Source organism: Mobula birostris, chromosome 21 (genome assembly GCF_030028105.1).
Source record: "Mobula birostris isolate sMobBir1 chromosome 21, sMobBir1.hap1, whole genome shotgun sequence".
NCBI classification, from domain to species: domain Eukaryota; kingdom Metazoa; phylum Chordata; class Chondrichthyes; order Myliobatiformes; family Myliobatidae; genus Mobula; species Mobula birostris.
This window is the reverse complement of record NC_092390.1, coordinates 43111305-43131984: the sequence shown is the minus strand read 5'-3', so window position 1 is coordinate 43131984 and position 20680 is coordinate 43111305. Positions and strand designations below refer to the sequence as shown.

At 41.0% G+C, this 20680-nt stretch overlaps 1 protein-coding gene across 3 annotated transcripts in view; it reads right to left on the bottom strand.

The window, feature by feature from the left end:
* Positions 1-20680, bottom strand: part of LOC140185963 (serine/threonine-protein kinase 32C) — a 270736-nt gene that overhangs the window by 32911 nt on the left and 217145 nt on the right. For all 3 annotated transcript variants that reach the window (XM_072239770.1, XM_072239771.1, XM_072239772.1), the window contains exons 4-6: positions 3826-3999; positions 3233-3270; positions 2964-3053 (exon numbers count right to left, since the gene is read on the bottom strand). In XM_072239770.1, coding sequence (XP_072095871.1) covers positions 2964-3053; positions 3233-3270; positions 3826-3999 — 302 coding nt within the window. The remainder of the gene's footprint in view (positions 1-2963; positions 3054-3232; positions 3271-3825; positions 4000-20680) is intronic.

Below are 20680 nucleotides of genomic sequence, written 5' to 3'. Positions count from 1 at the left end.
TGTTCTGCCTCTATCAATTTGTTTTGTCACCTATTCAAAGAATTCACTCTGCTCGTGAGGCACGACCTGCCTCTCACAATGCCAAGTTGACTATCTTTAATCAGACTATGCATATCCAAATGCTAATAAATCCTGTTACTAAGAATCCTCTCTAATAGTTTGCTCACCATTGACATAAGACTCATTGGTCCATAATTCCCAGGGTTATTATTACCTTTCTTGAAGAACCAATAACACTTGCAAACTCCTGTGGCGAATGAGAAGCAATGATCATCACCAAAGGCTCAACAATCTCTTCCTTCATTTCCCACAGTAACCTGGGGTATATCTCATCCACCCTGGGTCATCTTTCCCAATGCTTTTCAGAGGTTCTGGTACATCTTTTTTCTCAACATCAACATGTTCCAGCATATCAGCTCGCTCTAGGCTGATGTCAGACTCAGCAAGATCCCTCACTGGTAAATACTGAAGCAAAGTATTTGTTAAGCACTTCCCTCATCTCCTCTGACTTCAGGCACACATTTCCCTTTTTATCCTTGATTGGGCCAACTTTCACTCTAGTCATCCTCCTATTTTTCCACCTATGCATAGAATGCCTTGTGTTTTTCCTTAATCCTGCTCACCAAGGCCTTCTCACATCATTTTCTCGCTCTCCTAAGTCCACTCCTTTTTGGCTGCATTGTTACTCAAAAGCCCTGACTGATCCTTACTTCCTAAACCTTAAGTAAGCCTTCTTTCCTTTTTACTATATGTTCGTTTCTTATCAGCCATGGTTCCTTGACATCCTTACACTGCCTCATTATGACTCACCTATCCAGAACCCTGTGCAAGTGCTTCCTAAACAACCTGTACATTCCCTGAGTAGATCTATTCCCAGTTTATGCTCCCATGTTCCTGCACAGTAGCACCATCTCCAAATTGATCATTCTCTGAAAACTCTGTCCATTGTCTTGTACGATTTGCAGTATGACCTTTTCTCTAATTGGCCCATTGACACATTGTTCCAGGAATCCTTCTTGCACAAACCTAACAAATTCCACCCCATTAAACCTTTTGCACTAAGGAGATGTCAACCATTATTAGAGAAGATCTTATTTTGACATCTTTCTGAACTTTGCCTCACGATCTGCACCTCAACTTCAGATATGACCTTTTCTCAGCTACTTCAAATAATTTTTTACTTCTCTTTTATCATTTTACCAGTTCAGATGGAAAGCTACTGACTGAAAGTTTCCCTGTTCTTTAAAAGCTTTCAAAAAGTTCACCACAGATGCTGCCTGACCTGTGCAGCTTTTCCAACATTTACTGTTTTTTATTTTGGATCTTCAGCATTTATAGTATTTTATTTTTAGATCAAAGGTAAACCCTTAATTGAGTTTTCTGGGTCTGGAGAACCAGCTAAGATAACATTGGCACATATATGCAGGATCCAGTTAATCTGCTTCACCATTTCTTTGGACACCCCCCATGCCCCTATTCCAACCAGTTCCACAATGCCTTGAAACCTCCCACAATTGTGGGCCCCAATCTTAACCATGACCTAACCTTTCTGATGCTTCTCTCCATTCCACAGCTCCTCACTGGAGCTCCTGGCCCAGCTGCCTCATAACTAGTCTGCCTGGCTGTGGGAAGGTAAGACAATGATCAGGTCCTGCCTATTGACTACAAAAACTGGTTCTTCTGGCAGTCTCAACCTAACACCATTCACCTGTTCCCTTCACAATTCAGAGAGAACATTCAGCTCCTCATCTCCTGTAAAGTATTTTTTTAATATTTTTATTTTAAATTTTATTTACTAACAAACAAACAAAAAAAACAGCACATCCACAAAAACCACAACCATAACAAAATCAAATTAAATATTGAGCAGCAAAAGAGAGAAAAATATAAAGGCAAAGGTAAACATACACAGCAGAGGTGCATCGCACCAAAAAACCTCAGTCCTCATCCCCTAAGAAAGTCCAATACAGGGTCCCATATCTTTTCAAATATGTCCCCTCTGTCCTCATTACACAGTCTCAGTCTCTCCAAATGTAAAGTATTTGCCAGTTCCCTCAGCCACAGATCGTACGTAGGCACAGAGTCCATTTTCCACATTTGCAGGATTAACTTCTCAGCAATCACCATTCCAAACAATACAGCCATTTTTTCATACATGTTGGCTGAAGATAGGGAGCTTGTTGCTCCAAGGATGGCTATGAGCGGGTCTGGTTCCCACTGCTTCCCAAAAGCCTCAGAGAAACAGTGAAAAATACTTTTCCAGTATGCATAAAGCTTACAACATGACCAGAATGAATGTGACAAGTTACTGTTCACAGATTTACATCTGTTACAAACTGGTGAAACATCAGGGTAAAAGCTGTGCAACTTTTCTTTGGAATAATGGAGTCTACGTAGTGTTTTAAACCGTATAAGTCTGTGTCTGACGTTGACCGAACAATCATGTATACTCTTTAAACACTCATCTCCTGTAAAGTTGAAATTAAGAGTCATTGAGCTTCAAAGATCGAGGACAGGACAGAAAGTCAGTTAATTTGCAACCTCAACCAGGAGCTGAGTAAACACATGAAAAGGAAGTTTTAGGACCTTGGGATATGAGTAGGAGCCAAGAACTAATTGGTAACAATTGCAGAAAGAAGACACAACTGTATGGAACAAACAGCCTTTCTCTTTCAGTGTTTGTTAGTATGATTGTCTAATATATGATAAAGAAATGTTTTCCCCTGCTTGAATTGAGTTGAATAGAAAAGAAACAAAAACAACAGAACAGAAAAGAGAACTTTTCACCAGACCACTTTAGTATTTCCAGTCTATCATTTGGAACTGCTTGCCTGTTAGCCTTCTCTCATAGGAAGTCATGAATGGAATACCGAGAATCCACGAAAGGAGATGGCAATCAAAAATGGAAAATATATTTCAAAAATGATCAACTCTTATAATTTGAAAATCCAATTAATCCTTACCCATATATGGCTTTGTTCCAGCCAAAGCAGTTGCTCTTTCTCCATCTTTAATAATCGTTGCTATGTTGAAATCTGTCAGATGTGCATGACCTGAAAGAAGGTGCTTATTTAAAAATAGAGGCATCAGACAATGAAAATACCAGAAAAAAAGAATAGCTCTCAATCTTTGCATCGTATTTTCTGTCAGTTGCAAAACACAAGAGCTACATCCATTAAGAATGCCATTAGTAAGGACACTTGTTGTAAATGCAATCAGCATATTTTCTGACCTTGCTCATCAAGAAGAATGTTGTCAGGCTTGACATCTCTGGAAAAGAAGCAAAAATAAATGCACAGATAATGAATATATTTAATGAGCTCTGTCTGTTTTATTTAATTTCATGAATTAACCTTCTCCCCAGTTCCCAAATATAATCATAAACTCATGATTTCAGTGCTTATTTACAATCAATACTGTTCAATTATAAAGCTTCATTATAAAGACTTTAATATACCATTTCCAACCAGGAAATAAACTTACTGTGTAATGACACAGTCTATCAACATTTTGAGAAATGGAGTTTAATTTGCAGGAACTCGAATCACAAAAGGTCTTATCAGTATATATTTTTTCCAAATATGAACAAGCAAGCAAGGGCCCATATGAATATATGTTCGTACTTTCTCTGACCATACCTAGGTCAAATCTAATATAGAAGCCCTCTATAAGAGGTATTCATCAAGTACAGAATCAAACGGTGATGATTAACATTGCTATTTCACTGTCAAATGCTGTCCCAAAGCCTGCAGCCACCAGAAATGCATTAAGAAGGAATCAAAAATTTGTTTTAGACAGAATCAAATTGAATCCGTGCCTCTTTACCTGTGGATAATATGTTGGCTCTGTAAATAGTCTAGTGCCATTGCCATCTCGCAGATATAAAGTTTCATTGCATCCTCTGTAAACTGGACATTTTGTTGAAGGTGATAGCGAAGATCTCCACCTAAGAGGAGGTCAACCACCATGAACATATCCTCTTCATCCTGAAAGGAATACCTAAAACGCAGATAAAAGTATTAAAGAAATGCATTTTTCCATAAAGGATTTATTCTAGAATAAAGCACATAATGTACAGTTTGTACAAGTTTTTCCAAACTGGAGCTGTCTCTCTGCAGTCTCATGCTATTGTAGCAAAACACCAGAAGTGAACAGGTTTGAAAACTGGTCTTTCAGAACAGCTAATGGCAGTATGAACTGATCTCTCTAATTCTGAGAAAAAGATGAAGAGTTGTGCACATTCTCCATGTCGCTTTTAATACTTTGCAGCAGTCATGTTTCTGTAACATGGTTACTAAAGTCCCTAAAGATGCTGTGAAATAATAAGGACTGCAGCCTCTGTGGAATCTGAGGGCAAGATTGTTTGTGTAAAAGAACATCTTCAGTTCCTCCCATGCTTCAGGTTCTCTCCCTTAGAACAGTTCATTGTTGTTTTAATTTTCTAGCTGGCCTCTAGGGCAGGCTTCGCTTTGGAAGTTCCATTGCTAAGAGGCTCCTACCACGACAGGTGCAATAACCTGATGCATCACGTTTCCTTCATTAAAGCGGGACCTCAGCAATGATCCCTTTTGGGAGTTGTGCTTTTGTCTATCTGACCTGAAACTTTTGTGATATCCTGAAGGATTCATCGAACTAGATTCTTGAGAAAGCAGGTATGGCCGTGGCAGCCATTGCTGGAGCAGACGGGGCCGGACTGAAACTTCAGGCCAGATTGAAGCGGCAGGCCCTGAGTCCAAGAGCGGAAAATGAACCAAAGTTTAGATAACTTAAGCACCGAGCCAGATTAAAAAGATCAAGGCATCAAGGTCGAGGGAGAAGTTCGGCTCACTACTCTGAGATGCTTTACGTGCCTCAGCACTAACCTGACTCTATGGCTGTGGTCTGAAGCCATCAGGCTCCTGGACCAGCTGCAGTGCTGAACTGGCTTCACGGCTACGGATCCACTTTCCGAACCTCTACGGTTCATATCCTGTCTGCTATTTGTTTACTTCTTATTCTTTGCACAACTTGGTCCTTTTTTGGACGTTTGACAGCCTTTGTTGTGTGGGTTTTTTCAGTGGGTTATACTGGATTTCTTGGTTTTCTGGTTGGCTGAAGACAAATCTTAAAGCTGTGGGTGGTATACATACTAGAATAATAAATGTGTTTTGAACTTTCCACAGGAACTCTTAGTGCTCATCTTATAATAGTGCCCTACTTAACCACAGGTTAATTTGGATTCAAGGAGTTTCAAATTGTGCATAATATTTTAAACCACTTTAAGCACTTAGCCAGCTTATCAATGTACTATTATCATATGCATTAAAACATACCTTTCGTTAATTCATTGGCAATAACTCTTTCAGTCAAATGGCATTAATGTTCGGTGACAAAAATGAGAAAACAATCTTATTGAATACAAGCATATAATTGGTGCTTTACAATAAAATTCCAGAAGCTACTTGAAAAACAGTTTCTCAATATAGGTAATGCTGCTTGCTACTTTATTTATGATGTAGTTTACTCTGACTTTTCAATAATTTTAGTATGAAAGACATAGTTCATAGTAAGAATCTCAAATGTAACTAGCAGTTTACAAAAAGGAAAGAGATATCATATAAGAAATGAAATGTCAGACAGAAGATATTCTGTATATATCATTTACCGCTCATCTGAGATATTTATCCCAGAGCACTGCGTGCACAGGGTCCTAAAATATTGTCAAGGGTTTCTCGCATCTGTCTCGCAATTGCTATAGGCACCCTGCCATCAGGTAGGACGTACCACGGCATTAGGATAAGAACTGTTCAGATGGGAAACAGGTTTTATTGCCCAGGTTGTAGGACCACTGTACTCCTTGCCACCAACCAAGTCTCATCACTTATGAAGTGCCAGCAGCATTATACTGTTTACTGGCAGTACACATGCATACGGTTGAATAACAATAAACTTGGACTTTAATTTTTTGCCTCTTTCTAAAGTGATTGAGACTATAAGATATAGGAGAAGCAGCAGACAATTTGGCCCATCGAGTCTGCTTCACCATTCTATCGTGGCTGGTTTACAGTATTATTGCTCTCAAACTCATTCTCTTATCTCCTCCCCATAACCTTTAACATACTTAATAAGCAAGAACCTATTAACCTTCACGTTAAATACACCCATTGACTTGGCCTCCACAGTTGTCCACGGCAATGAATTAAGGAAGAAAATATCAATGTCGAAAATAAATTTAATATCAAAGTACATGTATGTCACCATAGACGACCCTGAGATTCATTTCTTGCAGGCATTCACAGTAAATACAAGAAGCCATAGAATCAATGAAAGACTGCCCCCAACAGGACAAAATCAATGTGCGAAAGACAACAAACTGTGCGAACACACAAAGGAGAAAAAAAAATAAATAAATAAGCAATAAGTATTGAGAACATGCGATGAAGAGTCCTTGTAACTGAGTCCATAGGTGTTGGAACAGTTCAGTGCTGGAGCAAGTGAAGTTGAGTGAAGTTATCCACACTGGTTCAACAGCCTGATGGTTGAGGGGTAGTAACTATTCCTGAACCTGGTGGTGTGGGTCCTGAGGCTCCTGCACCTTTCTCCTGATGGCAGCAGTGTGAAGAGAGTATGGCCTGGATGGTGTGTCTCCTTGATAATGGCTGATGCTTCCCTACGAGAGTGCTCCATGTAGATGTGCTGAATGGTAGGGAAGGCTTTACCTGTGGTGGACTGGGCAGTATCCACTACCCTTTGCGGCCTCCTCTACATCGGTGAGACCCGACGCAGAAAGATTGGGGAACCGCTTCATCGAGCACCTCCGCCCTGTCCGCCACAACAGACAGGATCTCCCGGTTGCCACCTACTTCATATTCCCATTCGGATATGTCCATACATGGTCTCCTCTACTGCCATGATGCGGCCAAACTCAAGCTGGAGGAGCAACACCTCATATACCGTCTAGGTTGTCTCCAGCCCCTTGGCACGAACATTGAATTCTCCAACTTCCGGTAATTCCCTCCCCCTCCCCCTCCCTTCCCCCATCCTAGTTTCACTCTGCTCCCTCCTCCCGCTGCCTATCACCTCCCTCTTCGTTCTGCCTCCTTCTACTACCCATTGTGCTTTCCCCTATTCCTTCTTCACCTTTCCTGCCTATCCCCTCCCTGCTTCCCCTCCTCCACCCCTTGATCTTACCCCTTACTGGTTTTTCACCTGGCACCTACCTGCCTTCTCCTTCCCACCCTCCCCCCACCTTCTTTATAGGGCCCCTGCTCCCTCCCACTTCAGTTCTGACAAAGGGTTTCGGACCAAAATGTTGACTGTTCGTTTCCATGGATGCTGCCCGACCTGCTGAGTTCCTCCAGCGTGTTGTGCGTGTTGCTTTGACCCCAGCATCTGCAGTGTATTTTGTGTTTACTTTTTGCAGGATTTTTGTAAGATGCTCAAATTAACTGATGAAACAAAAATAGTAGGCCAGAAGTAACAACAATATGTAAGATTCATATAATTTGCTCAATGAGGCAGATAAGCAGCAAATATGTCAAGAATAAGCAAGATTTACATAGGGATGAAAAATGGTGAGGTTTATGTATATAATTAAATAAATAGAATTATTTCAGGAAGCTAGAAAGTAATCTGAAACCAATAGTATATAGATCAATTTTGTCTCTACAAGCCAAGTATGAAAGCTGGTGGATTGATAGTGTGACGAAAGACCAAGTTATCAGAAGATTGATGCTGATGAGAGGGATAAGAGAGACAAGGGGAGAAGCGTTCAAAATGTTAATAAGAGAGAAGAGTGATTAATGAAAAGAGACACAGTCCCGAGTATTGACAGACCAGTTGCTTTGAACCTGACCTGTTTGAAGTTTGATGGACAGGCAATACCCCAGCAGGGGAATAAAAGGAACAGGTTCGCTAAAGCAAGACAGACACCACAAGATCACAAGATAACGAGACCCTGGAAGTGCGGTGTGCCCCCACAAGTTGGTGAGAGTTTGGAGGTCTGGTCGCGGGACCGACCATAGACGCACAGGGTGAAAAGGTACGATCGTCGGGAACCTGGTGTGTGTGTCCGCCCTTGCCTGGGTGTTGGGTTCACCGCGGAAGAACGAACATATCCGGAACAGAGGGGTCACAGTTGGTGACCTCAGAAGACATTAAAAGGGCTCGCGCCAAAAGCTAACTGCGAGGAAAATCAAAGGTCTGTGAATCGAAATTTGCATTCGCTCGTTCTCTCTCTCTCTCTCTCTCTCTCTCCAACAGCACAACAGCGATTACTGCGAACTGTACTCAGCTGAACTGAACTCTGCATCACTTGGGACTGATCATTTTACCCCTAGACTGCGATAGAGCTTGATTGATTCCTATTATCCTAGTTCTGTGTATATGCGTGTTTTATCATTGCAAACCTGTTGCATTTATAACCTTATGATTAGAGTACTGTGTTATTTATTTTTTTAATAAAACTTTCTTAGTTCCAGTAATCCAGACTCCAACTAAGTGGTCCATTTCTACTGGTTTGGCAACCCAGTTACGGGGTACGTAACAATAGAATGTAATGGAACAAGACTTATTCAATTCTTCCTTTGTGAATCCTTGTTTCATAACTTGAAGGAAATGAATATTTAGGCCATCATATTGTAAGGCATCATTATATCACATTTCAGGTGCAGTTGGCTCCATATGGAAGAATAGCCTTGTTGGATTTGCTAACTAATTAGAAAACTTTGGTTAAGTAAAGTTCAAAATATATTATTCTGATTTGTTTACTGTAATTACAAACAATGATGTACATGGAATAAAAAGGTTAAGAGAGTAGGAACAGACAGTTGCCAAGACAATAGAATCATTTATGATCATAAGAAATATATATCTCAACATTATTGGCAACTGATGTTCATGAAATCTGGCTTACTTCTGAGAAGCTATGGATTGCGGCACAGTAGAGTGGTGGTTAGCACTACACTTCATGGTACCAGTGAACTGGGTCAAAGTTACACTGCTGTGTGTAAGAAGTCTGTACGCTCTCCCCGTGACTGCGTGGGTTTCCTCCGGGTGCTCCAGTTTCCTCCCACAGTCCAAAGACACTCCGGTTGGTAGGTTAATCCGTCATTGTAAAATATCCCGTGATTAGGCTAGGGTTAAATCGGGGGTTGCCAGCTGACACGGCTTGAAGGGCTGGAAGGGCCAATTCTATGCGGTATCACAACAATTAAATAAATAAATGCCAATATCCTACCTACTGAGGGTAAATTTTGAAATGCCTCAAAGTGACATAGTCATTTAATATTCTGCTGCTGTCAAAGGCGCTGAACAATTTGTAAGTGACTAAAATCACAGACGTCTAAAACAGCTCAAAAATATGAAACACTTAAAAAATAAAACAAATTATCTTACAGATATACTAAATGATACAAATTCAGTGAAAAATATTTATCAATTACCAATGTTACTCCAGCATTTGGAGGTATGTAACATAATACTGAGGGTCTGAATACAAAGTGAATTCTGCTTCACGTTTCAGCATGTCTGAACTCCAGCCTTGGACTAAGTGCAGAGTCTAACAGCAATGCAGTACGCCAGGTGTGTCAGAATTGTATCTCCAGTACATTTCTAACTTGCATGCTACAAAGAAGAGAGCAGAAATCATAAGTGAGCTGAATTAACCACTGGATTGAACTACTGCCCGTAAGATCATAAGATACAGGAGCAGAATTACACCAGTCAGCCCATTGAGTCTACTCTGCCATTCTATCATGGCTGATTTACTATCCTCTCAACGTCATTCTCCCGTCTTCTCCCCAAAACCTTTTATGCCCTTACTAATCAAGAACCTATCACCCTCTGCTTTAAATATACTCAATGACTTGGCCTCCACAACAGCCTGTGGCAATTAATTCCACATATTCACCACCTTCTGGCTCAAGAAATTTCTTCTCATCTTCGTTCTGAGTGAATGTTCCTCTATTCTGAGGCTGTGCTCTCTGGTCCTAGACTCAGCCTCTATTGGAAACATCCTCTCCACATCCACTCTCTCTAGGCCTTTCAGTATTCGATAAGTTTCAATAAGATTCGTTCATTCTCTAAACTCCAGCGAGTACAAGCCTAGTGCCCTCAAAACACTCTTCAAACATTAACCCTTTCGTTCCCGGAATCATTCCCATGAACCTCCTCTGGACCCTCTCCAATGTCAGCGTATCCTTTCTTAGATAAAGGGCCCGAAGCTGCTCACAATACTCCAAGTGCAGTCTGACCAATGCCTTAAAAAGCCTCATCATAACATCCTTGCTCTTATATTCTAGTCCTATTGAAATAAATGCTAACATTGCAATTACCTTCCGTACCACTGACTCAAACTACAAGTCAACCTTTAGGGAATCCTGCAACAGGTCTCTCAGGTCCCTTTGTACCTCAGATTTTTGAATTTTCTCCCCATTTAGAACATAGTCTATGCCTTTATTCCTTCTACCAAAGTGCATGACCATACACTTCCCTTCACTATATTCCATCTCCCACTTTGTTGCCAATTCGCCCAATCTGTTTAAGTCCATCTGCAGACTCCCCTTTCCCCTTTTCCATTTCCCCCAATAGACTCCCCCACTTCCAAACATGGTGCTAATTGTGATGAGCAAATTGTTGACATTAAATTGCTTTTCAATAATTATTTTATTATTGGAAACACAAAAAAATGTTGGAAATAATTTTCCCCCACTCAATGTTATTAAGATGGGTGCACATTACTCACATTTCGTTACATAAGACTAGAAGACATAGCAGTAGAATTAGGCCATTCAGCCTTCTGAGTTTGCTCCACCATTTCATCGTGGCTGACCTATTTCTCTCTCAACCCCACTATCTTGCCTTCTCCCCGTATCCTTTCACACCCTGACTAATTTCTGCCTCAAGTATACCTAACGACCTGGACTCTCCAGTCCCCAGTGGCAACGACTTCCACAGATTTACCACTCTCTAGCTAAAGAAATTCCTCCTCATTTCTGTTCCAAATGGACGTACCTCTATTCTGAGGCAGTATGCACTGGTCCTACACCCCCCACCATAGGAAACAGCCTCTGTCCATACACTCTATCAAAGCATTTCAACATTCGATAGGTTTCAATCAGATGCCCCCTCATTCTTCCAAATTCCAACAAAATACAGGTCCAGAGCTATCAAGTGGGCTCCTCATACGATAAGCCTTTCATTCGTAGAATCATTCTTGTGAACTTCCTCTGAAACCTCTCCAATGCAACACATCCTTTCTTAATAAGGCGACCAAAACTGCTAACAATATTGCAACTGAGGCCTCATCAGTGTCTTATAAAGCCTCAGCATTGCATCCCTGATCCCGTATTCTAGACACCTTGAAATGAATCCTAACATTGCACTTTCCTTCCTCACCATCGACTCAACCTGCAAATTAATCTTAAGGTAATCCTGCACAAGGACTCCCAAGTCCCTTTTCACTTCATTTTTTTCAATTTTCTTTAGAAAATAGCATATGCTTTTATTCCTTCTACCAAATTGCATCAGTATTCACTGTATTCCATTTGCCACTTTTTTGCCATTCTCCTAATCTTTCAAAGTCCTTCTGCAGCCTCCCTGCTTCCTAAGCACTAACTGTACCTCCATCTATATTGTCTGCACACTTGGCCACAAAGCTATCAATTCTATCATCCAAATCATTAATGTACAACGCAAAAAGAAGTGTCCCAACACCAACCCCTGCGGAACATCAGCCAATCAGAAAAGGCTCCTCTTGCTCCCACTCTACTTCCTGCCAATCAGTTACAGCTTTGTCCATGAGCTTTCCTGTAATAGCATGATCTCTTACCTTGTTAAACAGCCACATGTACAGAACCTTGTCAAAGACCTTCTGAAACTCCAAGTACACAACAACTACCAATTCTCCCTAGTCTATCCTGTTTGTTATTTCCTCGAAGAATTCTAACAGATTTGTCAGGCAAGATTTTCCCTTAAGGAAACTATGCTAACTTTGGACTATTTTATCATTTGCCCCCAAGTACCCTGAGATTTCATCCTTAACAATTGACTCCAACATCTTTTCAACTGTTGAAGTCAGGTTAACTAGCCTATAATTTCCTTTCTTCTACCTTCCTCCCTTCTTAAAGAGCGGAGTGACAATTATGGCAGAAGGATTTCCAGTCCTCTGGAACCATTTCAGAATCTGGAGATTCTTGAAAGATCATTATCAATGAGTCCACAATTTCTTCTGCTATCTCTTTTCGAAACCTCAGGCTAGTTTACCTTCATGCTTCATCATTTTTGCCCTTAAGGCTTTTTTAATTGTCTTCTGTTCATTTTTCAAAGTTTCCTAATCCTCTACCTTCCCACTACCTTTTGCTCTATTATATACCGTCTCTTTTGCTTTTATGTTGGCTTTCACTTTCCTTGTCGACCACAGTTATGTCATCCTGCCTTTAGAATACTTCATATTCATTTGGTTGTATTTATCCTGCACCTTCCAAATTGATCCCAGAAACTTCAGCCATTGATGCTCTGCTGTCATTCCTACTCGTGTCCCTTTCCAATCTACCGTGGCCAACTCCTTTTTCATGCCTCTGTAATTCCATTTACTCCACTGTAATACTGATACATCTGACTTTAGCTTCTCCCCCTCAAACTACAGGGTGAATTCTATCATATTACGATCACTGTCTTCTTAGGGTTCCTTTACCTTAAGCTCTCTAATCAAATCTGTTTCATTACACAACACCCAATCCAGGACAGCTGAAACCCTAGTAGGATCAACCACAAGCTGCTCTAAAAAGCTATCTGACATGCATTCTACAAATTCCCTCTCTTGGGATCCAGCAACAACTTGATTTTCCCAATTTTCCTGCATATTGAAATCCCCCCCCATGACTATCATAACGTTGTCCTTATTACATGCCTTTTCTATTTCCTATTGAAATGTATATCGCACATCGTACCTACTGTTCAGGGTCCCATCAGGGTCCTTTTACCCTTGCAGTTTCTTAACTCTACCCAGAATGATTCTACATCTTCTGATCCTACGTCACCTCTTCCGAAAGATTTGATTTCATTTTCAGAGCCACACCAACTCCTCTGCCTTCCTGCACAAGGTGCAGCCTTGAATGCTAGGCTCTCAACTATAATCTTCTTTCAGCCACAACTCGGTGATGTTCCCAACATCATACCTGCCAACCTGCAACTGCGCTATTTATTGTTCACACTTGTATGGCCGAGTCCTCCAGAAGTACAAAAAAAATCACATCTGTATCACACGAAAACAACAAAACTTTAAATGCAGAAAGATATCTGAACCATCAGCAAACACTTGACAGAGTGAGAGTATTCAGCTTTAACATAATATTATAAATGTCTGCCAAAGCATGATCCAGTGATATTTGATTATGCATTAAAGTGATTCGTATTCTGTTTATTATAGCTTATACTATTCACATAATTAAATATTTCACAAAACCTTTTCTGTTATTAGTGAGCAGAATTTCACCTTTTGCCATGTTAATTAAAAAAATCTACCTATGAATGCAGTCTCTTTAAGTAGCTTTTACAACTTTTAAGTTTGCTGGCTGTTGTAAGATAAAACTGATCATCAGAGTTCACCAACTAAACGGTTAAACAACTTGACACTAAAGTGAATTTAAAGAACCAAAAATAATCTATGTATTTATGTATCCCTCAACACTGGCAAAATTCTCTTCGAAGGTTGTGTGACAAAAGAGGGTTACAAAAAGTACACATAGACTAAGATGTTAGCTGTCCTGTGCTGGCACCAGTGGGATCAACAGTTGATCTGCCACCTGTCTTCAGGAGAAAGAGAGATAAGGAAGACAATGAAGCAGCATTTGGAAATGTTAATGAAGAGACGAGAGAGTTTAACGGAAGGAGACACCGGTCTGAGAACTGTCAAGATCGGCTCCTTTCTGAACCCTGAACTGTTTGAAGTGTGATGGACAGGCGATACCCCAGCAGGGGGATAAAAAGGGACAGGTTCGCTAAGGCAGGACACACACGACACCATGAGGTAACGAGACCCTGGAAGCGGTGCGCCTCCCACAAGTCAGTGGGAGTTTTTGGAGGGCTGGTCGCGGGACCAAGCCATAGACGCACAGGGTGGAAAGGTACGATCGGCGGGAACCTGGTGTGTGTCCGCCCCTGCCTGGGTGCCAGGTTCACTGCAGAGGAACGATCGTATCTGAAACGGAGGAGTCACAGTCGGTGACCTCAGAAGACATTACAAAGGGCTCACCTGAAAGCTGACTGTGAGGAATATTGAAGGTCTGTTTGGAATCCGATTTGAATATTCATTCGTTCTCTCTCTCTCTCTCTCTCTCCCACGGCGACGGCGATTACTGAGAACTGAACTAAACTGAACTCTGTCACTTTGAAACTGGTCATTTACCCCTAGACGACGATAGAGCTTGATTGATCCTATTATCCTAGTTCTGTGTACATGTGTGCTTATTCATTGCTAACCTGTTGCATTTATATCCTTACTAATAGAGTACTGTGTTGCTTATTTCTTTAATAAAACTTTCTTAGTTCCAGTAATCCAGACTCCAACTGAGTGATCCATTTCTGCTGGTTTGGCAACCCAGTTACGGGGTACGTAACAGTTGTCAAAATGATTGCATGTAAATATCTGCTACACATAACAAAAGATCTGGAGTTCCAGTCCTACCTTTTTTTTTGTTTATATGTATTTGCTATAATTCTGCTCAGATAAAAGACAAAGCTATTGGTTGACTAAACCACTACCTAGGTAGTGTTGGCAATCGTCACCACCAGGTTACATCATATGCTTGTCGCTACATATCACCATTTGCAATGAACAATGTAGCTTAGGCTTACCTTTTTTCTCTCAGGTGATCGATTGATGACTTTGAGCAAGATTCAACTAACTAGAATTTCATTCTTACAAAGAGTTTATGAATATAATTGCAAGATGCCATTTCCAGGACACTGATATACTCTCTTACTGGTAAGATGGCATGCCAGCGAAGCAGACACAACAGAACATAGAATAGTACAGCACAGTAAGGGCCCTTTGGCCCACAATGTTGTGCCGACCCTCAAACCCTGCCTCCCATATAAGCCCCCACCTTAAATTCCTCCATATACCTGTCTAGTAGTCTCTTAAACTTCACTAGTGTATCTGCCTCCACCACTGACTCAATGGTTGAACCACCTAATTCTGCTCCTGTGTCTTATAGTCTTACTGAATTATTATTGAAAACAACAGAACAACAAACTGGTGTTTATGTATCAAGCAATAAACTGAGCACGAGTACAATCTTATAACTGTTACAGCTTTTTCACTCCTCTGAACCTATCATCCATACTGTACTTAGATTCTGTCCACTCACTACTGCAATAAATTCTCTTAATAAGAATGCTAGCAATGGTTCTTTCAGCACCATTTAAAAACTTCTTGGGGTATAGAACTTTCACAACATTAGGTAATTGATAGAGGAAACTGAGGTTCTTTAATTCTATTCCAGACAGCTTTTGCTAGCATTTAACTACATCCTTATACTGCTTTATTTCCTAGGAACTTTTGTGTCATCTCCATTAAAACGCCCAAGCCCCTGCAAGAGGTTGCACAATGTAGAGATGATATATGTATAAAATAACTTGAGACTTTAGTCAATAGTACATACTTGAATATGTATTTCTCAGGCCCCAGTTCAGTTATGTGGAACTTTGTCTAAAACCACTTGCTACAAGCAACTGCATCTGATATCTGTAAACCGCACTGTGGCAATTGACTAGCTACTTCAAAAATACAGATGGCATGCATTTAAAGAAGAGATACTGCTTGCTGCTTATCCATTACAATGACCTTTCAGCTTTTTTTACACTGGCTTAGTTCTGATAATTTCATGTCCAACTTCTTTGCCAAGGTGATAGATGACCCACAATAAACAGAAGGTGTTTGATGCTAATTAGAAATAAGCTAGAATTTCATAACCGGAAGCAGCAAATTTGATTGCTAACAAGATCAACAGGATATTTTCCAAGTTTACAGTAACTCTTGAGCTAATGTCATTTATATATTTAGGTACAAGCTTACCCCTTCAGTAGAGATTAGACGTTATAAGTGTGTATGAAAATTTGAGAGTTGGCCCATTTCTGTGTGTGATATTGTGAGCAACTGTGAACAAAATATGCAAATCTACTATTTCTATTGAGCTTACTGAACATAATCAAAGCTGAATGAAGTATTTTGTGCTGAGAATCTTGCATGTGAGAAAAATGGCTCTGGGAGCAATCTGGATAACTGGTCTCTGCCTCCAATCTTGCTAAAATTTGGGATAAAACTTTACCTTTTTCAACATTGACTAACAATTCATTTCTAGCCAGGATTTATTTCTTTTGATCATCATTAGAGGGAAGACATTGAAGGACTATCAAGCAGATTTATGGTTAAAACAAGATTCATCTGTACGTAGCATCAGGACTTCTTGATAGATTATGCCATCTGAACATTGCTATCACTGGATACATCTAGCATTGCTTCTGAGCACATTTCTATATTTCAGCCTACCTCCCCTCACACAAATTCCTTCCCTCTGCTGAATGAGCATTGTGGCAGCAGTGTCAAAGGTCGCTGTTGGAAGTGGTCACTTGAAATTTAAGTGATATGTAAAATTTACACCACATATCGGATTAATCCTGAACTTTGCCCAGGCCATACTGAACACAGCCAGAGACTGTTTCATTGTCTGAGGAGTTCTGATTGAAACTGAGCAATTTACAATTAATGCCTCCATTTCTGACTTTGTGAAAGATGCTTTGGCTGAACACTGCTGTGAGGAAAGGCTGTACCAATGCTCTGGGGTTGAATAGATCGACCTCTGAGAAACTCTGTCGTGCATAGCTTTGACTGCGGACAGTATCCCCACAGATTCTCCATAGCTTCACTTTTTTTTAAAAAGTCTCTTAAATGTCCCTATTGAATCAACCGTGACCACCACCTGTAGCAATGCCCTGGAGGCTCCTCCCACTGTGTAAAAATTAAATAATACTGACATCTCCCCTAAACTTCCCTCCATTCAACTTAAATGGATTTTGTCTGGTATTAGCCATTGCTGCCCAACACATGGGGCAAAAGATGCAGCCGGTCCACTCTATCTATGCCTCTCATAATCATATATACCTCCATCAAGTCCACTCTCTTCCTCCATCACTCTAAAGAAAAATGCCCTAGCTCGCTCAGCCATTTCTCATAAGACTTTGTTCGTATCTGAACAATGGTAAACCTCTTCTGCATCCTCTTTAAAACTTCCACATCCTTATAAGGAGGTGACCAGAATGGAACACAATACTCTAAGGTTTTATAGAGCAAATCTTGAACTCAATCCCCCAATTGAGGAGCAACACACTATACACCTTCTTAACCACCCTATCAAGTTGTGCAGCAACTTTAAGGAATCAATGGATTTTGACCCCAAGACCCTTATGTTGCTCCACACTGCCAGGAATTCTGCCATTACCTTTGTTCTCCCCCTTCATGTTTAATCTTCCAGAGTCTATTACTTCTCACATTTTCAGATTGAACTTGATCTGCCATTCCTCAGCCCAGATCTACATTCTGTCTGTATCTCATTGTAATCTATGACAGCCTTATACACTATCCAAAACATCATCAACCTCTGTGTCATCTGGAAACTTACAAATCAACCTTCCACCTTCTCATTCAAGTCATTTATAAAAATCTCAAAGAACAGTTGTCCCAGAACAGATCTCTGTGGAACACCACTGGTCACCGACCTCTAGACAGAATATGCTCTGTCTAATACTAATCTCTGCCTTCTCTGGGCAAGCAAATTTCTGAATCCACACAGCCAAGTTTCTCTGGATCCCGTACCTCCTGACTTTCTGAATGAGCCTCCCATGGGGAGCCTTATCAAACACCTTATTAAAATCCATATGCACCATATTCACTGCTCTGTCTTCATCAATTTGTTTTGTCACCTCCTCTACACATTCATTCGGACTCATGAGAGACAACCTGCTTCTCACAAAGCCATGCTGACTATCTCTAAAACTATGCTTCTCCTAAAGCTCATAAATCTTGGCTCTGAGACGCCTCTCTATTAGTTTGCCTGTTGCTGATGCAAGACTCACTGTCTATAATTTCCTATTATACATCAGTGATTATTCCTATTGGCTTTCTTAAATAATGAAGAACATTTGCCATCCTCGAGTACCACCCCTGCAACCAGCGATTATACAAAGATCATTGTTAAAACCACTGTTCCCTCTAAGCTGTGCAGTTGTACAGCTGCGCAGTAACTGAAATGCTCCCATGCACATAGCCTTTGTTGCCACGCAGCTAGAATTTTATTTTATATAATATGCTGCTCAGTTTTCAGGCCATGTAAAAAATTCCTGCTCAGAGCAATCTTTGGTCCATACAGCTGTAAAAAAAAATTAGAGGGAACATTGGTCAATAGCTCAGCAATCTCATAGCTTGTTTCCTGGGATATATCCTGTGCAGCCCTGGGGAATTATCTATTCTTTTTTAAAAAATGTTCCAACACAGTCACTTTCTTAACGTCAAACTGCCCCTATAATGACCTCACATTCATCAGTGTCCCTCTCCTTGGTGAACACTAAAGCAAAGTATTCACTAAGGATCTCTGCTACCTCTTCAGCTTCCAGGCACATGTTTCTCCCTTTATCCCTGAGGGACCCAAACCTTACACTAGTCATCCTCCTGTTCTTCACATATGTGTAGAAAACCTTGGTCATGTTTTCCTTAATCCTACTTACCAATGCCCTCTCATGTCCCCTTCTAGTTGCCTTAAGTCCCTTCTTGAGCTCCTTCCTAGCTACCTTATAACTCTCAAGAGTCCAGTCCAATTTTTGCTTTCAAAGGCTGAAGTCTGCTTCTTTCTTCTTCATGACTTAATGTTCCACCTCCTGTCAATCATGCTTCCCTCACCCTACCATCCTTTCCATCTCAATGGGTCAAACTTATCCAGAACCCCATGCAAATACTCCCTAAGCAACCTCCACATTTCCCTGAGAACATCTGCTCCCAATTTATGTTCTTAAGTTGCTGCCTAAAAGCATATTAGTGCTCCCCAAATTCATTACTTCAGCATTCCATCTGTTCCTACCCTTGTTCTTGTCTATGTTAAAGGTCAGAGAGTAGTGATCACAATTCTCTGACCTTAAGCTCAATGAGAGATATGTCACCTGACAAGGTACTAATTCCAGTATGTCCTCTCCTCTGGTCAGCCTGTTCACATACTCTCAGGACTCCTTCCTTGACACACCTAACAAATTCCTTATAGTATTTCTGATTATAAATCCTCTCCTTCACCTCCTTCACTTCCATCTATATTCTTTAAGAAAGATTTAAGCGCTGGAATATCAAGCAGCCAATTATGCTCATGTGACAGCCAAGTCTCATTATGACCAGAACAATGTCTATCTTTCCTGAGTTTCTCTGCACATTGTATCTATCTTTGCACCAACTGTTCCATCATCTGACCTATCACTCTGGTTTCCATCGCCTTGTCAACCTAGTTTAAACCCTCCCCAACAGCTCTAGCAAATCTACCTGCAAGGATATTGGTTCTCCTCAATTTTGGGTGTAACCTGTACCTTTTGTACAATCCACACCTTCCCCAGAAGAGATCCCAATGATCCACATGTCTGAAACCCTGCCCTCTGCATCAACTCTTCAGTCATACATTCATTTGCCACATCATCTTATTTTTACCCTCACCGGCGAGTACCATGGGCAGCCATCCAGAGATTACCAGCCTTGAGGTCCTGCTTTTAGCTTCCTTCCTAAAATCTCTATATTCGCTCTTCAGTACCTCATCCCTTTTCCAAGTTGTGTCATTGGTACCAATGTGTACCACAACTTCTGGCTGTTCACCCTACCACTTTAAAATTCTATGGACCTGATCGGAGACATCCCTGGCCCTGGCATTTGGAAACAACGTACCATCCAGGGGTCTTTTTCACATTGACAATCTCCTGTCTATTCCCCTAGATATATTCCCTGATCTTCACCACTCTGTTCTTCTCCCCCCTTCCTTTCTGAACCTCAGAGCCAGTCCCAGTGCCAGAGAACTGGCTGCTGTGGTTTTCCTCTGGCAGGCTGTCTCCCCCAAAAACATTCAAAGTAGAAAGTGGTTCCAATGGAAAGCAAAGAGGTGGGGAGAGAAGATAATATGATGGGTTCCTGTTCGACCAGGCAGAACTGATGACAGATGATGTGTTAGATGCAGGGACTAGTAGGGTGAAAGGTGAGGGCAAGTGTTGTTCTATTTCTGTTCTGTCAGGGGACCAGGAGGGGTGGAGGGAAGCTTGGTGAGAGCAGATGTGCAGGAAATGAGGAAATGTTTTTGTGGGCTCCATAATGCTCAATGGGGAGAAGGCACATTCTCTGAAGCAGAGAGTATTTCAGATTACCCAGAGTGGAAGTGTGATAATAAAGGTGGCCTGGACTGGACTTGTTCCAAGCAGCCACAAGTGATTATTCCAGGAGTGACAGTGGCAGGTACTTCTGAATGGCAATGTGAACAAAGTTTCTGGGAAATCTCCTTGAGAATAGAGCAAGAATTTATTCACTGGAGCGAGAATGAGTTGCAGCATTAATTTCCAATGGACGTTTCAGTACTGGCGCTTCTGTTAGTCATTATGTATCATTGTCATAAATTCTATTGTAATT